Below are 23,975 nucleotides of genomic sequence, written 5' to 3' on the forward strand. Positions count from 1 at the left end.
GGCTTACTGTGTTAATTTAAGCAAAACAGTGGCAGGTAAAGATGCTATGAAAAATTCAAAGTACTGTAAGAGATAGTCTGGGGTTATTTGGTGCTTTAGAGCTCCTTTCACTTCCATTAGTTTATAGAGTTGACTGAGTGTAAACTGCTTCTGGAAATCACACTGTACTGCCTGGGGTGTGTGTGTGTGTGTGTTTTTCTGGCTGTACTGAATGGCATGTGTGTGTGCGCGTGTGTATGCCCACAGTGACATGAACCCTTTAGATCTGGAAGATTTGTTTCCAGAGGCACAGCCATACCCACTTGCTTTCAGGAATTGCAGCATTCTGCAGGTGTCAGCCTGAGACCTAGCCTGGGGGTGCTGTGTTTGATGCTGAACCCTGTAGTCATTTTCCTTTCTGGTAAGTTTAAACTCAGGGAATAGAGGAGTGGTTTTGGTGACAAGAACATATTTATTATTACTTAATTACTCGAGTTCATGTCCTTCCGCAGAGCATCATGGTCACAGTAACAAGGGTGTTTCTGTTCCTGGTGATGTGAGATCTGGACCCGCACCCACCATCACACTTGGATGCAGACCCAGTCCTAGGAAAAGCCTACCGCTGAGAACAGACTGGGCTGTGCTATTTCTAAAGGTAAGTGCCCCCAAGTGATTGCTTTTGTTAGTACTTGTATTCTGACTGTGTCCCTAGAAAAGGGAACCACCCCAAATGCTGAATTTTTAAGTCTGTTCTTTCATCTTCCATGCCTAGAAACCTGTTCTCTCCATAAGCAGTTTCATAGGCACGAATGAGCCGGGGGCATGGCTAGAAGATGGAAGTGTAAGATTATTCACAGCCAGCCTTTCCCCATGGGACAAGTGCAGCAGATTCTCCAGCAGCTTAAAATTTTTATCAAAACCTTCATTTCTTGGAAAGAGAAAAGGGTGCATTTAATTACACGATTTTGGAAACTGGTTGACATGGGCCTTGAAATCTCTTCCACACCTTTTAACTGCATGTGGTTCTTGACCCAAGTAAAAGGAAGTCAAAGTGAAAAAAGTCAGACACATTTTGAGGCCTGATTTTTCCTATTGTTTGAGTCCAGAACCTCTGTGCTGCTTGTTTTCTCTGGTTGTGGTGAGCGGGGCTACTCTTCATTGCGGTGTACAGGCTTATTACAGTGGCTCCTCTTTGTTGTGGAGCACATGGTCTAGGCATGCAAGCCGCAGTAGCTGCGGCACTTGGGCTTGTGGGCTCTAGAGCACAGGCTCAGTAGTTGTGGTGCATGGGGTTAGTTGCTCCATGGCATGTGGAATCCTCCCGGACCAGCGATCAAATCCATGTTGGCAGGCGGATTCTCAACCACTGCGCCACTAGGGAAGTCCCATGCTGCTTGGTTTTTAAACAGGAAGACTGCACTTCCTTAGTATGAAGGTGTCCCTATTTCAAGGAGAATTTTTCACTTGTAAAGAGGTTTGTGCATCCCCTCTCCAACCCCTGGTTCCCTTCAGACACGGCACTGCCTGTGGTAAGACCACCCCCAAGGTTGCACTTTTTTTTTTTTTTTTGTACCACATGGCATGTAGGATCTTAGTTCCCCAACCAGGGACTGAGCCTGGGTCCCCTGCAGTGGAAGGCGAAGTCTTAACCACTGGACCACCAGGGACATCCCAAGTGGGTTTTTTCTTTTTTAAACAACAACAAAAAAACCCATTAAGTGTGTTCTTGTTCTTCTTTTATTTGTCAATCTGCTTTTACTTTGTTCTTTTTTATTTTTTACTTTCTGGCTGCGCCGTGCAGCTTGTGGGATCTTAGTTCCTGACCAGGGATCACACCTGGGCCCCGGCAGCGGAAGTGCAGAGTCCTAACCACTGGACCGCCAGGGAAGTCATGATCTACTTTTAGATGTGATTTTCAGGTGGGGACCTTTCCAGTGGACATTAGGTAAAAGGCACAGCATGTGGATGGATGTAGATGATGTGAAACATTCATGCGTGCATGTGAACGTTTTCATTCAAGTACATTAATGCAGAGATCCCTGAACGGTTCCCAGCTCTAAAATGGTGAGACATAGCTGTCATCTCCTGTCTTCTCTGAGCGTGTTTAAATGGCTGAGGCTCCAGCTCTGTGGAGGCAGCTACACTGCTGTCACCGTGTCAAGTTTTAACCAGTTGTGCTCTGCTGAGTCGTCCATTCAGTCCATCTCCTGGATAAAAGAAAGGACAAAAGCAGGGGTTAGTTGGTCTCCCTTCCGAGCCAGGACCCCGTACCTGCGCCTCTAGGGCCACAAGCAGCAGAAGTGCAGCTGGGGCTTTGCAAACACAGCTTTCACCAAGTCACTTATGGCGCCAAGAGGCATCTCAGTGGGTCTGAGGACCAGACCAAGGTTCTGTTTCAGCCCCACAGGGTCTGGAAGCTATTAACAAAGGCTTATCTCCTTCCAGCAGTTCAGCCTGGTTTCACAACGAGGTGGGGTTTATATTTCCGTCCGGTTTTTAAATGCTCGTGTAACTGAAGGCCACGCAGAGAGAACGCTTTTAAGGCTCATCAGAACATATTGAGGATCACGTGCCTGAGCAATGCTTCCCGACACAGAATCCCAAACACCAGTATTTTCAAATTTACAGGTAAGGTACATCCACTTCCCTTCCAGTTGGTCTGTGAAGCTGAAGCACCAGAATTTCTAACATCGTGGGTGGAGAACAGATGTGTGCATTTTCTACCCACTTTTGACAGCTCATCCTCCTTGGTAAGCATGCATTTTAATTTAAATTATACTCATTTTGTGACAAGGTGAGGCAGAGAGCAGAGTGGGGAAGCCCAGCATGCGCCCCGCCGGCCCCTCTCTCCTGTCCCCCCCACCCCCCTGCCCTGCCCCCAGCGGCTCTCACAAGCCTGTGAAGGGTGCACAGTCGGCCTCTGCCGCCTTGTGACAGCAGCTTGTTTCAGAGATTGCGGGACTCATGGGCATAGAACCAAGCCTTTCCTCTTGAGCAGGAAGGGCCGTGACCACCTTCCCTGGGGTCTGCTCCCAGCAGGCAGCCCTGCAGCGAGGGTCCCAGAGCTCAGAATAGGCCGAGGTGGGGAGAGGCGGAGACCAAGACAGGTTAGCAAAATGCTAAGGAGCTGCCACCACTGGCTCTTACGTTTCGGACTAAGTTCCGCACGTAGGCGAGCAGGTTCTGATTGATGAAGGTCACTGTGGTGCAAAAGACGTCTCGGAGCAAGGCTGGCGAGTGGTCGACCACCTTTTTGGCCACGAGCATGGTCAGCAGGAGCAGGGTCTTCTCGCGGTCCACGTCTGCAGGGTAGGGCCGCATAAGCTGCTCCAGCACGGCCACCAGGCACCGCCTTCTGTCCTGCATGGGTGGAAGCAGAGATGCAGTTACCACGCACTTCTCTCGGTTGGGGGGGGGGAGGGAAGTGCCATAAAGCTGAGGAGGCAGGAGGAGAGACGGAGGCAAAGCCAAGGGCAGGCGAGCCCACCCCCCGCACCTGGCAGGTCCTCGTCTGCTCAGAGGTACCCTAGATCAAGATCAGTCACCACCCAGGGGTCTGGGCCCAGCACACGGGTGCAGGGAGGGGATGGAGACCGCCTGCCAGGAGAGGCCTCTGTGGACCACCAGACCTGAAAGGACCTTCCACACGCCAACACGTGGCAGCGAGAATGGCACCAGTGGCCTGTGTCTGACCCACGCTGGCCAGTGAAGCTCAGAGGGAGGCGCTCTGAGCAGACGGGCCTCTCCAGAGGCAGAAGGCTCAGTGGGCTGGGCCCAGCACAAGGGTGTTTCTAGGTCTCAGGGCCCATGTGGCCTCGGCAGTCAGAGGAGTGGAACATGTTGTTGCAGGAGGAGTCACATCCATCTGGTTAATCTTTGGGCGGGTTTTGTCCCCAAACTCTTGAGTCTGACTTAAGGTTTGTTTTCAGATGCCAAGTGACTTAGTTCTTCCGAGAGACAGTTCACCAGGCTAGTCCTCTCGCCAACTTCTGTGACGAACTGTGCCAGCTCCTCTGCCTGCCAGGAGGCAGAGGACAGACCCTGCGTGCTAACCGCCTGAACGGCCGCTGTGGGTGTCTCACTCACCTCCTCCGACAGGCTCCTGTTCCTGAACTGTGCGGCCAGGCCGGCCACCAGCCCCGGGTGGATGCTGCTCTCTATGCTGTCCCCAATCTGGGCGAGGTGCCTGGCGATGTCCCGGACCGCTGCTTCTTGACTTTCAGAATCTAATGTGCAGACGAGATGGATTCATACGATGCTCCACCCACACCCTCCTCCTGCTCCAGGTTCCTTCTTGGACACATCTGAACAAAAGCTTCCTGGGGGTGCTGGTGTTTCCAGCTTAGAACACAGCACCGTGCACGGGGTGGGGGGCGCTGAGTGACCCGCTGCGCGCCCCGCCCCAACCCCACAACACAGCACGCCCTCGCTGTCCTCATCCTCCCCACCATCAGCCCCGCGGTGGCACCGCCGCCTCCAGCCCACCCCCCACCTGTCACGCAGATGGAAGGTGTGGCAGCACTTTTCCAACAGCATTTCCTCACTTTGTGTCACATTTTAGTAATTCTCCCAATATTTCAAACTTTTTCATGACATATTTGTATGGTGACCTGTGACGTCACTGCTGTGACTTGCTGCAAGCTCAGGATGGTTAACGTAGCCATGAAGTACTTTTTAATTAAGGCATGAATGCCACTAAGCCAGCACTACTGCACACGACATGCCACCGCGTAGCGTACACATAACGTCTACACGCATAGGGAAACCAGGGTGTCCGTGTGCCTTGCCTTCTGGTCTGCACCCGGACCCCCATGGGCAGCTCACTAACTCCAGGGGGCTGGCGTCCCTCACACGATCACCTCCACCTAATTTAATGATGCCTGCGCACAGCACATTCAAGTCTTGCTTGGGGGAACTTTTTGGAATTTTCCCCTGAAGTATTTCCAGCCTGAGGTTGGTGGAACCTGCCGACAGTGCCTGCACAGCCCTGGGCCCTCAGACTTTTGTGGGCCTGGCTGTAGCCCTGAGATGTGTCCATGTAGCCCCCATAGCCCTCCTCTCCTTGAAACCTCCTCCCAACCACCCACCTCTGCTAGGGGCCACGTCCCCACCCCCCTGCTGTGACCCCCGTGTTTGCTCCAGCTATCGCTGTCCCCCTCCCCACCCTCCCCAGGGCCGGCACCATGCACTTTCCTGATTCCCCCCCCCCACCCCCCCGCCACCTTCTCCACAGCCCCTGACACCCCTGCTCTCCCACCTCCTCCCAGTCCAGCTGAGCAAACAAATTCACCAACAAGTGGCAGCCAGGCCTCTGTTCTGCCTTTTGCTTCCAAACCTCGTCAGGCTCCTGACACACATGCCAGTTTCCTACCTGAGGGCCCACCCTGGCCCCTGCCCTGTGCGTCCCGTTAGGCTCCACGTTCTAAGGGGGGGTGCTGGTGTAGACGGGCCGCCAGGTATAGCAGCCCCGACGACAAAGCCACTCCTGCTCCCATACCTTCCTACTCTTCCCAAAGGTGGCCCAAGGCAACCCTGGCTAATGCCACATCCCTGGCCACCAGAGTTAAGACAGCTGGAGGCCCAGAGGCCAGAGGGGCCATGAGAGGGCAGTAACCTCCCCCTACCTGGCAGACTCCAGTCCAGGCCTCCCGGGGTCATCAGGAACACCTTGGAGCCTCCCTCCCAAGAACAGGCTGGTGTAAGAACTTGAGAAAGTTCCTCACGGAGCCCCAGGGTGCGCTGTTCCCAGCCCACATCCAGAGGGGCTCCCAGACGTCAGGTTGTCAGCTCCCAGCGGCCTCCGTGGAGGCGGCACTGGTGGAAAAAGCTGAGGCTGGGACGACAGGACGCAAGCCTAGAGTCTGCGCCCACGGAGGATGGCCTGGCCTGAGGAAAGAGCCCCGGGTGCCCATCATCCTGGTGACCAGGTAGATCGTCACGGCCATGACACACACAGAAGTAGCATGTGGGGGCTGCACAGATCCAAAGAATCCTCAGGAAACCAAGTGGGTTTCATCTGAGCAGACTCAGCAGGCCGCCTCCACTGGACACAGGGTGGACCTGAACCCAAAGGCCCTTCCAGCATGAAGGCCCCAAAGCTCGGCTCTGGGCCGCAGATGCTAGCTCGGCACTTACCTGTCTCCGCCGCCCCCTCGAGGCGGCTGCACCTGTTGCCGTCCGTCTGCAGCTCATCATCCTGGGCCGTGTGCACAGACAGCTCGTGGCCCAGCGCCTCCAGCTCTCTGTGGAAGCTGGAGTGGGAGCAGCTCTGGAGGAAGCTGAACACGAGCAGGTTTGTGGTACGCTCATCCTGGAGGCTGGCGCCGTTGCTGACCTGAGAGGAAAGGCCTGTGGGCATGTGGTCCTGGGCCGGGCACCCGGGCCCAAACACCCTCCCAGTGGGCAGGGGCCACTCCACAGCGCCTCCTGCAGATGCCGAGGAAGCTCCAATCCACCTGCCCCGATCAGGTGGTACGCCTCCAGGGAAGGGAGGTCAGGCAGGTACACGTTTAGGTGCCATCCTTGCTCCACACGCTTGTGCCAGGTCCCACGTATCTTTTACCAATCTGAGCCCACGCTCACTGGCTGTGCATCCAGTACTTAGAAGCTCTTCCTCTTCCATCATCTCCTTTGTGGGCCCAGGATGGTGTTGTGCAAAAGCAGATTTTCAATAAATACACCCTAGGCAATAGTGACTACAGACAACACCAGCAAGGGCAGGCCTGGCTGACCTCAGGTGGGTAAGCCCCTTGCCAAGCTCACAAGTGGCACTGGGGGAACCAGGAGGGCCACTGCACATGGCAACAAGAAGAGCACGTGCAGAGCAGGGCCAGGTGTGCTCAGGTCACCCCCGACCTGGGATGAGAGGGCATTGTGAGAGGTTAGGGGTGCCGAGAGCCACCCAGATCAACACATGCAGAACACAGCCTGGGCTGGAAGAGGTCACGAGGAGAAAATGAAGGTTCAGGTAAAATTTACTTCTAAGTCCGTAATACTTTTCATTAGAAAATATTAGAGGGACATCCCTGGTAGTACAGTGGTTAAGAATCCACGCGCCAGTGGGGGACACCGGTTTAATCCCTGGTCTCAGAAGATCCCACGTGCCGCGGAGCAACTAAGCCCGTGTGCCACAATTACTGAGCCTGTGCTGTAGAGCCTGTGCTCTGCAACAAGAGAAGCTACCACAATGAGAAGCCTGTGCACTGCAACAAAGAGCAGCCCCTGCTCGCCACAACTAGAAAAAGCCCCCACACAGCAACAAAGACCCAACACAGCCAAAAAATAATAAAGTTCAAAAAAAAAGCTTAAAATGGTAAATTAAAAAAGAAAAAATTTCTGAAAAACAATCTGATTAGAAAAATCAGGGACATCTCTGGTGGCGCAGTGCTTAAGAATCTGCCTGCCAATGCAGGGGACACAGGTTCAAGCCCTGGTCCAGGAAGATCCCACATACTGCAGAGCAGCGAAGCCTGTGCAGCACAACTACTGAGCCCATGTGCCACAGCTACTGAAGCCGCAAGCCAAAGCCTGTGCTACACAAGAGAAGCAGCAACAAAGACCCAACACAGCCAATAAATAATTTAAAAAAAGAAAAAAATCATAAGACTTTTAGGGGACAGTTTTTAGAGGGCAAATTGTCTTAAATAAAATGTATAAAATAAGGTGCTTATGTATTGCTATTCACCCTTTACTTCTCCAGAATTACTCATGAAGGGGAAAATGTATGTAACAGGTGTACTATATTAAATCTACAGTGAGGCCAGTGGCACAAGGCAGCTGAGAAACTCAGGAACGGCTTCCTCTGCCTCAGGAGGTGTCCTGGTAGGGATAAAAGGGGGGCTGAGGCAGGGCTGTGGCTGAACCGTGCCCCCCAGAGAAAGGCCCAGGTACTGACCCCCAGGACTTGAGAGCAGGACCCTGTTTGGAAATGGGGTCTTTGCAAATGTCACCTTAAGGCCAGGTCATCCTGGATGGAGGCCCTAATCCCATGACTGGTGTCTTTACAAGAGAAAGGGGCAGATTCACAAATACCACACAGGAACACCAGTGCAGAGGGGCTGGCGCTGCAGGGCCGAGCACCACTGGACACCTGGAGAGGCCACAGCAGACTCTCCTCAAAGCCCCTGGAGGAATCAACCCTGCGACACCCTGATCTCAGAATGCTGCAGGGGAAATACCCAGTCGGTGGGGTTTCGTTGCCGCAGCCCCAGGAAACTAAATCAGCCATCTGCCAGGCCTTCCTTTGTCGAGAGGTTAGTAGACAGGGTCTGACGTCTGGGTGCGCAGCAGTGGTTGCCACCAACTACGCCAGGCCAGGTATCAAACCTAGGATTAGTGACTTCTGCCGTTCCCACCAGGCGGGAAGGACAGCATCCCATGTTAGAGGCTGCAGGCCCTGGCCAAGCGTTTAGCGCCAGCCGATTGGGAAGCGTGGGGACAGACTCCATTCTGAGCATGTCAAGAACAGGCTGGACCGGACCCCCCAACAGGCAGCAGGCCCAGAAGACTGACTGCATTTAACACCAAGAACAAGCAAAGCTGGTGACATGTCAGGGATGGACTAGTGATAAAAGCTGAAATGAATGTCTCAGAAGGTGGAAAGTTTGATAGTTGTTTACCCTTTTAGACCACAGGAAAAAAAATGTTAAGAGAATGATCAAGCCTTAGGAAATCTTCCTGGACATATTACAAACTTGATCTAGAGGAGGCAAAAATAACTCTTGTGCTATAAAATCAGTCCCAGTACAGAGAAAATGATGGAAAGCTGTCTGATGTATGTGATAAACTAGACTAATTCTGGTGTCCAAACCTGAAGAAAACAGCACCAAAAAAATTAAACAAAACAAAAACCCAACACCAATCTCACTTATTTTCTTTGTTTTTCTAAATATCAAAAAACATCAAAGAAGAATGGCACAGTATGGATGAACAGTACCAAGTTAAAAAAACCTAAACCAAGCCATTATGCTCAGGGAAATAAGCCAGCCACAGGGACATGCACTGCTCCACCCCTCTCATCTGTGTGGTCCCCAAAGTGTGGACAATGGGGCTGAGGGAGGGGGCAGTGGTGGTGGCACGGCAACGTGAATGCACTTAACGGCACTGAGCTGAACACTTAAAAACGGTTAAAACAGTAAATTTTATGCTATGTATATTTTACTGTAATTAAAAAAACAAAACAAAAAAAACCCTGGAAACAAAATCAAAGGAAAAAAGTCAGAAAAATCTATAACAGGATGAAAATCCTGATGTGGGGAGGGGAAGAGGAAGCTGCTGGGCATTCCTGTGTCTTGGTTTTCTCAGCTTGAAGGGAAAAAAGGGAAAGCAAAGCCCTGGGAGCGCGTGTACCCCGCCTTCCGCACTGTCGTCAGGAGAAGCGCACGAGGACAGCTGCCGAAATTCTGCTCAAGTAGCTGTTTCTCCTGAGCAGCCTGCAGAGGGATGTTTGAAAAGCACACACCGAGCCCCCAGGCGCTGTCTGCTTAGAGATTCAGAAACCTGCCCGAGCTCACCAACCAAGTAAGTTCTCAGTCCCGAGGCCACCCCCGCAAGGCTGGTGGGGACACGGAAGGGCCCTGGGCTGGGCACCCAAAGACACCACACAACCTGACGAAGACAGGAAGGAGGTGAATAAGAGCTTCTGCTGGGCCAGGCTGCCACTTTCTCTTCTAAACTCTCTCAAAGTACAAGGCGCCGTCTAGGCCCCAACCTGCCAGGCAGGGGACAGGCCATGTGACCTCGGGTGACTCTTGGGAAGCCTCCTTGGGAGTAACAGGGCACAGGAGCAGGCAGAAGCCCTGAGGGGACGAGAGGCTCCTTCTGCAGCCCCCACCCCCACCCCCGCAGGCCTTCCCCCAGGACCACCGTCCGTCTGACCTTCGAATCCATGGCCCAGGCAGCCTCGCGGGCTCTGGCTCACAGGGGTGCGGGTCGGCAGCCTGGAAGAGGACACACACGTGGTGGGTGCGGGGCTCCACAGGGACACGCCCTCCAGGACCCCTGGGGAAGGACAGGGAATTGCCTGGGCCCTGCTCCCCTTGCCCGTCAATGGTGCACGACCCAGGCCTCAGACCTCCATTTCCTTGTAACTGAGACCCCCAACCTCAGGTCCAACCCCCCACCCTGAGCTCACTGGCCAGGCACAAAGGGTCGTCTGTTCCCGAACTCTTTCTAAGGAAATACAATACTTTGAGCACTGGGCTTTCTCCACGAGAAACACCTGGATGTTTCCAGGGACCCGTCATGTTACTCCCATGGCCCCATCACAACTCTCCCTGCCAACCCTCCCCAGCTGTAGCCCCAGAGCACCACAGGGGTGAGAAAACGAGGCACGGCCAGGCCCAAGGCCACATGGCTGCAGCGCAGGAAAGACCAGTCTTCTACAGAAAGATGTGTATAAAGAAAAAGAAAGTGTATTTGACAATCACACAGAAGATTAAGGCTTCTGAATGGCATATAATTCCACACTAAATAACCCGGCATAAACAACTAAGCAGACAGAGTTTTAAAACATTATGCCCCCATCATGGAAAATATAAAAGAATAAGAGTTCTGTGTGTATCGTACGTAGAGATGTCCAAACAGACACGTTTCTGCAGAGCAGTCGCAATAAGATAATCCTGTGTTAAAATGTATGCACCAGTGTGTGTGTGTTTACACACAGGATTCGGCTAAACCCAATGAACTGGTCCTTTTGTAGGGCAAAAACAGTCAAATTTGGCAATTCCATATGGTTCCTAAATACACAGGAGGTAAAAACAACACGAAAGACAACCACCTTATCTTCAGGGACAAAGGGTGAGGCTCCCACCCGAGGGGAGGCAGCAAAGCCAGAGCAGTGAGGAGGGCACGCGGGGACCTCGGGGGTCCTGCATCCCCAGGCCGCCCACCTGGAGCTGGAAGAGCCTGCCTGGGGCCGGGGGGCTGTGGAGGCTGCAAAGGACTCAAGTGAACGTGGACAGATGGAAGCAGCAGGACCTGGCTCGGGGCCTCCACAGGTCTTCAGGGCAGGAGGCAGAGCTGCAGACAGAGCCAACAGAACAGGCCCCTGGGGGAAAGGTCGCAGAAGCCGAACCACGTCCATAGTCACAGCCTTGGCCTCTACGTGTGCTAGCAGGAACTGGCTTCAGAAACCCGTGGGGAGGCCGCCATCCAGGCATAACTCACACAAAATCTGCCTTCTGCCCAGACTCCCCCTTCCCCCCCTTCCGCCCACAACCTTGATCCACGTCCACATCACTGACACTGTGGTCATTTCCCGCCTCGACAGATATTTTCACAAGATGTCTTAATGCCTTTATAGAAGTGACTCTTGAACAACGCTGGGGATCAGTGGGCACAGAATTTAGTTATACCTGTGATCTGCATTCTCAAATTCCACCGACCACAGAAGTGGGGCCCATGGAGTTCAAACCCATGTTGTCCGAGGGTCAGCTGCGCACGTGTGTCTTTGTAGCTCTCCCTCTGTTTATAAAGATGTGGAGTCAGAGCAGAGCACCAGTGCTGCCCAGACCGGATGGAGCCACAGGAGAAAGCACCACTGCAGGATGGTTGGGCCCCGGGGTCGTCCTCAGAAAAAGTGGGTGTGGAGAAAGGGGATTTCCTTTTTTTCCTTCTGAAATAACACTTATTGAAGATTTTATGTAACTCATTTATGGGGAAAACAGAAATGTTAAAACCACTTGAAGAGACCCTCACCCACAAGCACCTGTGGCAGAGCATCTGCATTTCTACGGACACATCACCTGCATCAGCAGTCGTTTTCTGCAACTTACGGAGGCATAAAATAGCTCAAAGACAAAACCAGAAACAGTGAGCTGGCCAGAACATCCAGGCTTTTTGCCCATTTCAGAGTCGTTCAGAGATTTCCTGACAGTCTCTGCCTGGTAATGATCTCAAAGATGATACTTTGACACACAGAGGACGGGTCTCACAAGAATGCTAATCAACCAGCCAGGCCTCCTATGTTTCTCTTGCCAATTTAGATTAAACAACTACTAAGGCCACAAGATCACCTTCTGTCCGGAAATTCTCACCAGGAGCTCAGGCTGGACTCTGCCACCCTGAGGGCAGGAGCCAAGCCAGGCAAATCCCCAGGCTCCACCTGCAGCTCCTCCAAACATGCGAAACTCGTCTGTGGAGAAAAGGAAGCCCAGCCGGGGGGACAGGGGCCGCTGGCCCAGACCCTGAGCGCAGCAGAGGCTCCGAGGCAGGCAGAGGAAGCCGTGGGGGGAGCCGGGGGCCCCCACTGGCTGCGGCTCCCTGTGCGCTGGTGTCCTCTCTGTCGGTCCCAAGTTGGAGGCTGTCGGGTATCGAGCGAGTCCTGAAGTTATTTTTAGCTTCCTGGACTGTCCCAGAGAGCAGTCTGACCTGACTTCCCGGGCTGGTCCCTACGGGGTGGGGCGGGGCGGGGCCGGGCAGGCTGCTCTGCCCTTACCCACTTGTATATTCAGTCCTGGCCTCTCTTACTCGGGTCCCCAGTAATCTCAGGTTCCCTGGCCCACCGGAAGCGAGCTTCCCACCATGGTGGGCGGGGACCCCAGGGCCAGACTGGCTTTCCTGGGGGGCTCTGCAGGCTTTGCTCCCAAAAAGGCAGCTCAGCTGTGTGACAAGTGGCATACCACAGTCAATCACACGAGCATCATTCAGAAACAGGACATTCTGAGGAAGGCTCTCAATTTGTCCAATTTACTACATCCTGGTAAAAAGAATGGTAGGCAGTTTCTCAAAAAAATTGTACACAGAATTACCATTTGCTCTAGTAATTCTGCTTCCGGGTAGTGTACAGAAGAAGCGAAAGCAGGTATTTGCACACCCATCCTCCTGGATGTGCCACTCACAACAGCACAGGTGGAGACAACGCAAACGTCCACCCACAGGTAAGTGGACGGACACAGGATGTCCATTACACAGTGAGTCTCGTTCAGCCTCAAAAAGAAAGACATCCTGGCACCTGCTGCACAGGGAGGAGCTTAAGGACCCTGTGTCAAGTGACATGAGCCAGACACACAAGGGCAGCTGCTCCGTGCGTCCACTTCTCTGAAAGTGGACTACTGGCCTGGGACAGGGGCTGGAAGACAAAGGTTCTGGAGAGAACGGCAGGGTGGTGGCACCTCAGTGCAGGTGGACATTCAGAAATGGTTACAATGGAAATTTTTATGTATGTTTTAGCACATATACACAAAAAGAAGGAATTTTGGGACTTTCCTGGCTGTGCAGTGGTTAAGAAGCCACCTGTGACACGGGTTTGAGCCCTGGTCCAGGAAGATTCCACACGCTGCAGAGCAACTAAACCTGTGTACCGCAACTACTGAGCTTGTACTATAGAGCCTGCGAGCCACAACTACTGAGCCAGTGTGCCACAACTGCTGAAGCCTGTGCACCCTAGAGCCCGTGCTCTGCAACAAGAGAAGCCACTGCAGTGAGAAGCCTGTGTACTGCAAAAAAGAGTAGCCCCCACTCACCACAACTACAGAAAGCCCGCACACAGCAACGAAGACCCAACACAGCCAATAAATAAAAATAAAAAAAATTAAAAAAATTTAATAAAGAACCTATTTTAAAAAAAGAAGAAGAAGGAAATTCTGGCACCTGCAACAACGTGGAGGAACCGTGAGGACGTTACACCCAATGAAACAAGCCCAACGCAGAAGGACACACAGCATCTGGCTCCACTTATACGAGAAATGATGCCTGTTTTCTAGAAAACTATTAACTCCTATTAATGCCATCAAGCTGTACGCTTGAAATGATTAAAACGGTAAAATTTTACATCTATTTTACCACAATAAAAAAAGTCTGGAAAAACCTCCACAGATTCTTCTTTTTGAGCCTATGCAAATAACTGTACCACCACACAAAATGAGAAGACTTACCAAGAATTCTGTCCGGAAGAACCAGTTATCATTTCCGTGTACCAAGTTTTTATGGGTTACGGACAGTTTAAGAAAGAAAGTTTCCTTGTGTATCTAGAAAACAGAAATTGTTCAGTCTACTGTTTGGACCAGAGCTTGCGCTGATGGGGATTGAGCCTCAGCTGCTTTTTGTAACCATCAAAGCAGTGCTGTTGGTCACTTGGAAAGGCATGACTAGACAAGAGAGGAAAAAAGCAAGAGCATTCTATACCTCAATTCCTGTCAGATGGGCCCATAATTTTTCATTCCACCTTCTCCTCTAACCCCATCAAAATATTCTGACAGTACTTTTTATCTACAGTTCCTTCCCTTCCTCTAGACCTTAGTTATCAGATGCCTCTTCTTCTCTAGATTAAAACGAATTTTCCCTCTTTCCTCCCCTCTCTGCAAACCAGAGAGGGTGCAGACACAACTGTGGAAACATACAGCTTAGCAAAGAAATACCTTGGAAACAGGGAATTTTGCGTGAACTCAGAACAGCATCTGCGTCTCCCTGCCCCGTCCACTCACTGTCCCCCACAGCCTCGATACCTCCCACAGGACGGCAGTCATCTCACAAATCAGGAAAATCTTAGAAAAAGATGAACTTGGCTACTTATACATAATATTTCCCAGACACATTTTTCACACACAGATTAGCCATCTTTCAGGAATGGTTTAGATACTGGGTTGGCCAAAAAGTTCATCTGGGTTTTCCGAAACATCTTAAGGAAAAACCCAAATGAACTTTTTGGCCAACTCAGACCTTTCCTATTGGCAGCAGAAGCATGGAAAAGTTGACACTGGGATGCCTGGAAATCTTAAGACTACATAATTTACTAGGACATGATTTAGGAGATCTAGACAGATAGAGAGAGAGAGAGAGAGAGAGAGAGAGAGAGATAGGTAGATAGATAGATAGATAAATTATCCACAGAAACTAGAGCAGTAGGGGACTTCCCTGGTGGTCCAGTAGTTAATCTGCCTTCTGACGCAGGGTTCCACCCCGGTCCGGGAACTAAGATCTCACATGCTACGGGGCAACTAAGCCCACACACTTGAGAGCGCTCGTGCCTAGAGCCTGTGCTCCACAATAAGAGAAGTCACTGCAGTGAGAAGCTCACGCACCACAACGAAGAGTAGCCCACTCTTGCCGCAACTGGAGAAAGCCTGTGCGCAGCAACGAAGACCCAATGCAGCCAAACAAAAAAGTCAGCAATATTCCAAGCAAACCACCAGTTTCCCGCCTTGGTCTGTGGGTCCCAGCGGCTGGGTCCACACCACCTGCATCCAGAAGAGCCTAGAACCCCCAACACGCTCTGGGTGAAGCTCTGAGTTGTTGAAGCCAGGAAAGCACAAAAACCCGTTCCTGAAGTATCACTAGTATAAAGTGCCTGGTACAGTCCTTTCCACAAGGCTCTGATTCTGTCCTCTGCTGAGGATACACGCAAAAAGCCCCAAGTCATCCCCAGAGGCTCGAGGCTGCCAGGGGTGATTCATGTATTTCTCTAACCAACATCAGAATGGAAGGCAGTCCTTCTCTTTTGGGGTACAGCATGTAACAAATGTGATCAGTGTTTCTCCTGGGAATAAAGGCGTCCCCATATAGCATGCAGTTTCTGAAACATTTATATGAGTATGTAACCAAGGAAGCCTTACAAAAGTAACACTACAAACAAATCTAATTGTCTAATCGCTCTCTTTTTATGAGGTAAACAGCCTTTGGGATTCTCCAGGGGCACTCTGGGAAGTCTCAATGATAGTTTTAGGTGTAAAAGATATCTTGAAAACATTTTTTTCTGCATTCAGGGTCCAACCTTTGTAAGTGCTGTCAGAGTCCACCTGAGCACTTAAGATGGGGTCATTGATGCCTGAGAAACAGGATGTGGTTATCAATGAACAAAACTAAGATCCTCATAAGTGATCAACCTTTGTTCTTCGTGGGGCTGTTGTTCCCCTTAAAACATACAGCATCAAAAATTATTATTTTCAGGACTTCCCTGGCGGTGTAGTGGTTAGGACTCTGCACTTTCACTGCAGGGGGTCTTGGGTTTGATCCCTGGTTGGGGAACTAAGATCCCGCAAGCTATGTGGTGTGGCCAAAAGAAAAAAGAATTTTTTTGTTTTGACAGTAAAGGCAAGACCACTGAAACAAGCAAACTTTGCTAAAATTGTGAGATTTCACTGCTTCTTCTCAGACTCAGACATCTAAGAGATTTGCAAAAATATGAAACGATGTTCTAACTAAAAACATTGTTTTGTAAAATACAGTTTTTTTTTAAATTTATGTTAACAAACAATGGAGGGGCTTCCCTGGTAGCACAGTGGTTAAGAATTCGTCTACCAATGCAGGGGACAAGGGTTCGACCTCCGGTCTGGGAAGATCCCACATGCCATGGAGCAACTAAGCCTGTGTACCACAACTACTGAGCCCACGTGCCACAACTACTGAAGCCCATGCGCCTAGAGCCCGTGCTCCGAAACAAGAGAAGCCACTGCAATGAAAAGCCCACGCACCACAACTAGAGAAAGCCGCGCGCAGCAACAAAGACCCAATGCAGCCTAAAAATAAATAAATTAATTAAAAAACCAGAAAACAAAAAACAAGCAATGGGCATTGATATTTTCAAACAAATCAACAATATTTAAAAATTTTCTCCAGTTTTACTTTCTCACACAGAAAACAGATAAAACCCACTTAAATCAAAAGATTTTCAGTCTTCAGTAATTTTTATGTGTAAGAGTCTTAAGAGACCAAAAAGTCTGAAGGAAAAAAAAAAAAACTACCCCTTTTCCTTGAAAATAAAAGCATATATACAACAGTTTTTTGAAAATAAAAGCATATATACAACATCCATTTTAATTACAACTCTTAACCCAAGTGACTGACTCTATTTCAGAGAACCAGCTGCCTGGGTGTCACACAGTTCAGACACACTCAGTGACACCAGCCGAAGAGAAAGAGTCTCCTGAGTACATTGAAAACACTTAAAATTACACCTGGTACCCAATGCTTCAGTATCCTGTCTTATTTAGAAATTACCTAGGTAGATAATGATTGCCGTCATTAACTCAATTTAATGTGTGTCCAAGCTGTGCCTTGGAATACTGTTAAAATAAAAACATTGCCAGAATTCTATTCAATTTAGTTGAAAACAAATTTACATTTCTCATAACTTTAAACATTATGTAAGACTAATATATTAATGGATTTGATAAATAAACCTGTACAAGTTTTGGAGAAAACCAATTAGAATGAAATGTATTATATCAATATTATATTGATTATTACATATAATCAATATTAAGTATAATACTGATAAATCAGAGAAAATACACAGCTTTTTAAAACCCCAAATTATTAATTTATTCTCATTTGCCAAAGATTTATCTTAATTATGTGAACCTATACGCTTTTTTTAATTGAGATATAGTTGATGTACAATATTATATGTTACAGGTATACAACACAGTGATTCACAGTTTTTAAAGGTTACACTCATTTATACTTACTGTAAAATACTGGCTATATTCCCTGTGGTGTACAATATTATCCTTGTAGCTTATTTATCTTATACATAGTAGTTTGTACCTCTTAATCCCCTCCCTGCTTCTCTCTCTCACTGGTAACCACTGGTTTGTTCTCTGTATCTGTGAGCCTGTTTAATGAACCTGTATTCTTAGAACATTTCTGAGTCTGCTTCTGTGCACTTTAAATTTTTTAAGTCTAATGCATTTCAGTCGTTAGAAATGAGATTACCTGATTTTCTGGAAATTTTAGAAATATTTGATTTATATAAGCATTTATTTAGGTCCACAAGCAAATGAGAACAGAGTTCCTCCAATTTAAGACACTTCACAACCTAAGTCCCCAGTGATGAAAAAAATGTTTCCCACATTCACACACGGAGAGGCAAAGGCCTCTCTGAATCACAGACACACACAGAGCACATGGCATTGATCCTACAACTTTAGTGCCAGGTCAAGAGTAAACACAGAAACACAAAGGCTCATGGGTCCAGATGTCAAGGAGTAGTACTCTGTGGTGGCACAAAATTCTGAACTGAGCTCATAAAAGACCAAGGACACAAACCACCTTCTGACCACCTGGATTCTCTGTCCCCGCCTGTTCCACACAGAGCAGACCTTCAACACCTGCCCACAAGGACCACAGCCAGTGAGGCCACCAACCGAGTAACTGGTCCATGTGCGCAAACCCCAAATCCAGCCAGTCAGGACAGAAGGGGCTGTTCCACCAGCCCTGAGACGTGGCCTCTGGGGACTGAGACTCACCAGGCACACGTTCAGGGATGACTCCCAAACTGCCAACCAAAATACAAATACAAAACGATAAAATGAACACATGTCCAAGATTTTATTTAGCTCATTAATTAGTGAAGGAATACTAAGATGATACAACCGGTTTCTAGATAACGTAGATTTCTAAGGCGGCTGCCAGTTCCACTGAGGTCACGTAAGAAGGGGTCAACGCACAGCTGCGAAGGCCCAGGGCAGTGTCCACAGGGGTTCCTTCTCACGACTCGTGGCGGGGTGGGAGCTGCCGCTCACGCAGAACATACTGCAGCCTCACTCCCAGCCACTAGCCCCCTGGATTGCCAGGACAGAGGCTGGAGTGTGGGACGCAGTCCCTCTGCCTCTCTTTGTGCTGAGCTCCCTGCCCCTCAGGCCTCCCCACAGAAACTGGGCACATCTTCAGAAACCCCAATGGCTCGTTCCACTACTCGGTCCTCCCCCTCCATCTCCAAGGCCTGGGAACCACTGGTTTTCAACCCTGGCTGCACACACTGAGATCAACTGAGAGGCTTTAAGTGCTGGTGGCACTCCCCAAACACCCACAGACTCAACACAATTCCCCTCAAGCTCCCGGCTAGCTTTTTGCAGAAAGTGACAAATGGTTCCTCTTTCATAAGGAAATGCAAGGGGCACAGAATAGCCACTGTAAAAAAGGACAGAGTTGATGGACTCACACTCCCCAAAACTTATGACTGAGCTACAGTAATGGAGACAATGCGGTACTGGCAAAGGATAACATCATAGATCAATGGACCAGAAATAGTCCACAAATAAACTCTAATACCTGTGGTTCACTGACCTCTCACAAAGAGGCCAAGATCAGGGTAAAGAATAGGCTTTTCAACAAATGCTGCTAAGACAACTGGGTATTACAGGAGCAAAAGCATGAATTCTGGCCCTTACCTCATATCATATACAAAAATTAACTCAAAATAGAAAACAGACCTAAATATAAGGACTAAAACCATTTAAAAAAAAAGAAAAGAAAAAAAAAACCTCTCAGAAGAGAACAAAGAAATAAAACTTTATGACCTTGGGTGAGGCAGTGATTTCTTAGATACAACACCAAAAGAACAAGACATACAAGAGAAAAATAAACTGGACTTCTTGAAAATTAAAAACTTTTGTGATTCAAAGGACACGATCAGTGAAAAAACCCACAGAATGGGAAAAAATGCTTGTGAGTCATTTATCAGATAAGGGACTTGTATCCAGAATATATAAAGAATTCTCATAACAACAATAAAAAAAACCCAATTAAAAATTGGGCAAAAGATTTTAATAAGCTCCAAAGATATACAAATGGTCAACAGGCACATGAAAAGATGCTCAACATCATTAACCACCACAGAAATGCTAGTCAAAACAATGAAAGGGAATTCCCTGGCGGTCCAATGGTTAGGACTCTGTGCTTTCACTGCTGGGGCCTGGGTTCAATCCCCAGTCGGGGAACTAAGATTCCCACAAGCCATATACAGGCAGCGTGCCCCCCCCCCCCAAAAAAAAGAGAGAGAGAGGGAGAGTCAGAAAAGAAACAAGAAAGGAGAAAACCCCACAAGGAGATACCCCTTCAACCCTTACTAGGATGGCAGAATCAAAAGGATAACAGCACGTGGTAGCAAGGATGTGGAGAAGCCAGAACCTCACACAGGTGTGGGTGGAAATGTAAAATAGTGCTGCCACTTTGGAAAAGTTTTGCAGCTCCTCAAAATGTTAAAGCGTTATAAGACCCAGCAATTCCACTCCTAGGTATGAATATATACAAGAGAAATGAAAACACACGTCTACACAAAAACTTGTACACGAATGTTCATCGTGATGTTATTCAAGGCCGTCAAAAGCCGAATGTCTATCAACTGCTGAATGGATAAAGAAAATGTAGTACATCCATAAAATGGAATATTACTTGGCCATAAAAATGAATAAAATTTGAAACACTGGATGAACTTTGAAACATTATGCTGAGTGAGAAAAAAAATCTAGTCACAAAAAAACCACAGACTGTATGATTCCATTTATATGAACTTCCCAGAACAGACAAATCCACAGAAAAAACATGATTAGGGTCGCCTAGGGCTGTGAGGATAAGAGAACTGTGGGGTGACTGATAATGCGTATGGTTTCTTTTGGGGCTGTTGAGATGCTCTAAAATTAGATTGTGGTTATGGTTGCACAACTCTGAGAATATACTGGAAACCACTTTACATGGGCAAATTTTATGGTATGTGAAATATCTCAATAAAGTGGTTTAAAAAAAAAAGGCACCCCAATGGAGGGTGGGATAAAGAGGGAGGAGCCATCCCCTCACACAGGCCCTTGAAATGCACCCCACCCCACCCCCACCCCCGTGCTGTGTGCTAGTCTCCCACTGCTCCAGCCCCTGAGAGAGCTGTACACACAGGGTGGGGCAAGATGGCCAGCAGGGGCCAGGTGTCCCGGGGGCCACTAAAGAGCATCGAGGTTGGCCTCTGTCCCAACTGAACTACCTTCTCATTAAAGCCAGAGAGGAAAAGGATGTCCCCAGGACCCTTCTGGTGACCTGTAGCCCTGGACCCAGAAGAGGCCTCTCTCCATGCATGGCAGCCCCACTCCCAGCCACCACGTCCTTCCTCCAGGGCAGAAGGTCCCCAGGCCCCACGGCACTCATGTGCCTGAAGGTAACCAACCCCTCTTGAACCTGCTCTGTGACTCAGAGGGGACTTGTTTCCTCCCAGCCCGAGCTGACAGGTCACTGAGGGGAGAAGGTAACTGCAAATGAACCACTTCCTCGCTGTCTAAGTGGTAGCTTCTAGGACCCTGGACACAAATACACAAAAGCCAACCAAGAACTGAATTTGCAGCACAACCTCCAGAAGCAGCTGGTCTGTGGTGCGTCCAGATGATGACATCTGCTGGTCACTGGAAACTTCCCCATTTAGCCCAACACAGGCAGGAAGAGGGAGGAGAGGAAGGAGGGAAGGGACCAGGTCCGGGTGGGGGCTGGGAGCCCCAGGAGGGTTCTTGGGGAAAAGCCCCATTGAGGGTCCACTGGGGCCGCCTCAAGCTTACCCCGCCTCCACTGCTACCTGGAGGGAGGGTGTGTGCAGAAAGGCCAGGGCCTCCCCACTCACCCCTCACTTCCCTAGGTGTAATAGGTGCAGGGGTGGGAGGCAGGGCAGCAGCCAGGAACCCAAGCAGCCCTGTGGGGAGAGCCAGGGCTCTGGGGTCATAGATTACCCAAGCTTCCCCGTTTCTGATCAGCGTTTGTACGGACACAAAGCTCTCCGCCCGTGTTTCTAGCACAGTGAGCTCTGTGTGTCACAGCTCATCTTTTTCAGACCTGTTTTTGGGCGAGCACATGTGTGACCTCTGCGGGCCCAGCCAGGTGCAGCAGCCCGGGTGCTGCTGTCAGATCCTGTGCAAAGGAGGCCCAGTGTGGTGGGGGACTGGTCTGGGGGCCTGGGGCACTCCAGGCCTGCACTCTCTCCACAGCCCCCACCTGACACCCAGCCACCAGAGGTACAGCCACAGAAGCACTTGCCACAGCTCTGGACTCAGGGCCGACAGCACAGAGGCAGTGTCCTGGGCACCCCGGCACAACACATGGTCCTCGATCAGAACACAGGCCCCAACCCTCCCCATGCAGCAGGCGGAGAACAGCTGGGATACCGCTCACTGCTTCTGCCAGGCCAAGACCACTGCCCGGGAGACCCGTCACCCTCATCCTTCCTGCTCAGTGCTCGGGCTCCTGGGCAGGCCACTCTCATCTACTGTGAGTGGCACATCCAGGCCTGGGTCAGCAAAGGTCTGGGAGCAGGGCCCCCTCCCCCAGCACTCCCCCACTGCTGGCAAGCTCCTATTCATCCCTGAGTCCACCTCAGATGACCTGACCTCCTCAGACAAAACTAACAGGACCCAGCTCCTGTTCTGGCAGCTCTTTGTTCCAAAGCCTGAATCCCCTTGTCCCACAGTCGCCATTCCCACCACACAGCACGGCGTCCCGCGGAGCCCCAGGGCCCAGCCCAGAGAAGCCCGCCTTTGGACCCCAGCAGAAGGGCTACTCCTCTTCGCCACGCTCCTCCCTCGGGGCCGGAGGCCAGAAGCCGCCCCATCCTCTTCCCCGCGGCGCCTTCCTAGAGTCACCTTAGCCCATGCAGCCGGAGGGCTCCTCCCACCCTCCCCCAGCTCAAGCACAGATCCTCTTCCAGGAACCGTCACCAGTGGTTCCCGGCGGAATCGCGGGCCCGGACTCACGGTCTGCCCGAGGGTGGCAGAGAACCAGACCCGGGAGAGCACCCACCCCGACCTCCCTGCGCCCCGATGGGTGGGAAGGGATTAAGAACCACGTGCCCCTGCAGAGGCCGCCGAAGGAAGCCTGGGCAGCGGGAAAACCCGCAGGAAGGACATGTCCTGGGGTCAGTCGCCTGAAAGTGTCTCAGGGGTGAGGCCCCCCTCAGTGAAGACCACCCCCTCCCGGGGACGCCTCCCCCTCCCCCGTGAGGGCCTTCCCACCCCAGAGGCGTGTCCGGCTCGCTGGATGAAAGAAACGCGCCCCAAGCGCCGCGCCCCGCCTGCTTGCTGAGGGTCTCGGACCACCTAGGGTTTCCGGTCACTAAGTCACTCCACAACCCACTTCCGCCGCCGGCAGCTTGTCCAGGGAGGCGGGAGCCGGGGAGCTGCCTCGGCCCGGACCTGCGGCCGCCTTACGCGGAGGGAGCGGCGGGACGGAGCGCGCGGGGGCGGAGAGAGGGGTCCCCGAGGGCAGAGGGCCCGGCCGGGTCGCGGGGACTGCGGACGCCGCGTGGTACTCACCTCCCACCGCGACGCGAGGCGGCGGGATGGCGAGGCGCGAGGCGCTAGGCGCGGAAGGCAGGCGCGAAAAAGCCGAAGTCCCCGGGGGCGAAGCGCGCAGCCGCTGCGCGCCCACTTCCTGTAGTTCCGGCCCCGCCCCACACTGCCGGCCCCGCCCCCACGAGGCCCCGCCCCCACGCTGCCGGCCACTCCCGCTCCGGCGCGGCCTCGCGCCAATCCCATCATCCCCACCTGGCGGCGACCACGCTTCCTGGCCCCGCCGCCAGGTGCCCGGAGGCTGCGCGCGGAGAAGCAAGAACAGAGGCCCGAGAGACCAGGGCAGTCGCTGCGCGGGAACTCAGGAATAGAAACTGAACTTTAAAAAGAAGAAGAAAAGATCGGGGAGAAATATAACCAGAAACCATAGGCTTGTTACAATAAAATCATAAAATCATAGGATTTTCTACTTTTTTGTACTTTCCAATTTTTCTTAAATGACTGGCACCAATTTTACAATGAATAAAATCTATGTAATAAAGATCACATAATGGAAGTTTTTAAATCTAGGCGGTGTTATCTATGTCCCAACTTGATTAATCAGAGCTGCATATCCAAGTGATTAAAGTATTAAACAGCAAGTAGTTCTTTTAAATGGGGCTCCTAGCAGCCAAAACGAGAGGAGGAGGGGTAATTTCACAGCCCTGCAAGGAAAGGATGGAGCTGATAATTTCCACTTGGCACAAGAGAGTCCAACCTTATCTCACACCTAACTTTTTAAATGAAATTTCTGGTTTTTATATACAGCTCTGAAGGAAGTGTGAACGAGGACAATTTAGAAAATTTGAACAAGAGCAGGTTCATCCCAACAGACCAATGACTGGTGTGACAAGCCACCCACCAGGGGTCCCAGCTCAGCCCACTCTCCCCGCAATGGATAGCCGGGGACAAACCTCCTCACCTGGCTGCCCAGGCAGCCTGTGTAAGCCATCAGGCCTGCAGCGAGGAGGAGGTCAAGGCTGA

General features: G+C 50.8%; 1 protein-coding gene and 1 long non-coding RNA gene across 4 annotated transcripts; one reads left to right on the top strand and one right to left on the bottom strand.

Moving 5' to 3' along the window:
- Positions 1–507: 507 nt before the first annotated feature.
- On the top strand, positions 508–4,071 carry LOC130833248 (uncharacterized). Its single transcript, XR_009048440.1, has 3 exons — positions 508–634; positions 2,608–2,729; positions 3,909–4,071. It is a non-coding gene; the product is annotated as an uncharacterized LOC130833248 (long non-coding RNA).
- On the bottom strand, positions 2,046–23,107 carry BID (BH3 interacting domain death agonist). 3 transcript variants are annotated; one of them, XM_057702677.1, is made up of 6 exons: positions 22,977–23,107; positions 9,856–9,917; positions 6,115–6,313; positions 4,066–4,205; positions 3,127–3,339; positions 2,046–2,186 (listed from the first exon to the last, which is right to left on the bottom strand). In XM_057702677.1, exons 2-6 carry the CDS (start codon positions 9,865–9,867, stop codon positions 2,175–2,177), a joined length of 576 nt encoding a protein of 191 aa, XP_057558660.1. In that variant the 5' UTR covers positions 9,868–9,917; positions 22,977–23,107; the 3' UTR covers positions 2,046–2,174. The 3 variants fall into 3 exon arrangements, with proteins under 3 accessions (XP_057558660.1, XP_057558661.1, XP_057558662.1); XM_057702678.1 differs by lacking the exon at positions 22,977–23,107 and adding an exon at positions 11,334–11,422; XM_057702679.1 differs by lacking the exon at positions 22,977–23,107 and adding an exon at positions 10,869–10,977.
- Positions 23,108–23,975: the final 868 nt, after the last annotated feature.

Source organism: Hippopotamus amphibius, chromosome 12 (genome assembly GCF_030028045.1).
Source record: "Hippopotamus amphibius kiboko isolate mHipAmp2 chromosome 12, mHipAmp2.hap2, whole genome shotgun sequence".
NCBI lineage: Eukaryota > Metazoa > Chordata > Mammalia > Artiodactyla > Hippopotamidae > Hippopotamus > Hippopotamus amphibius.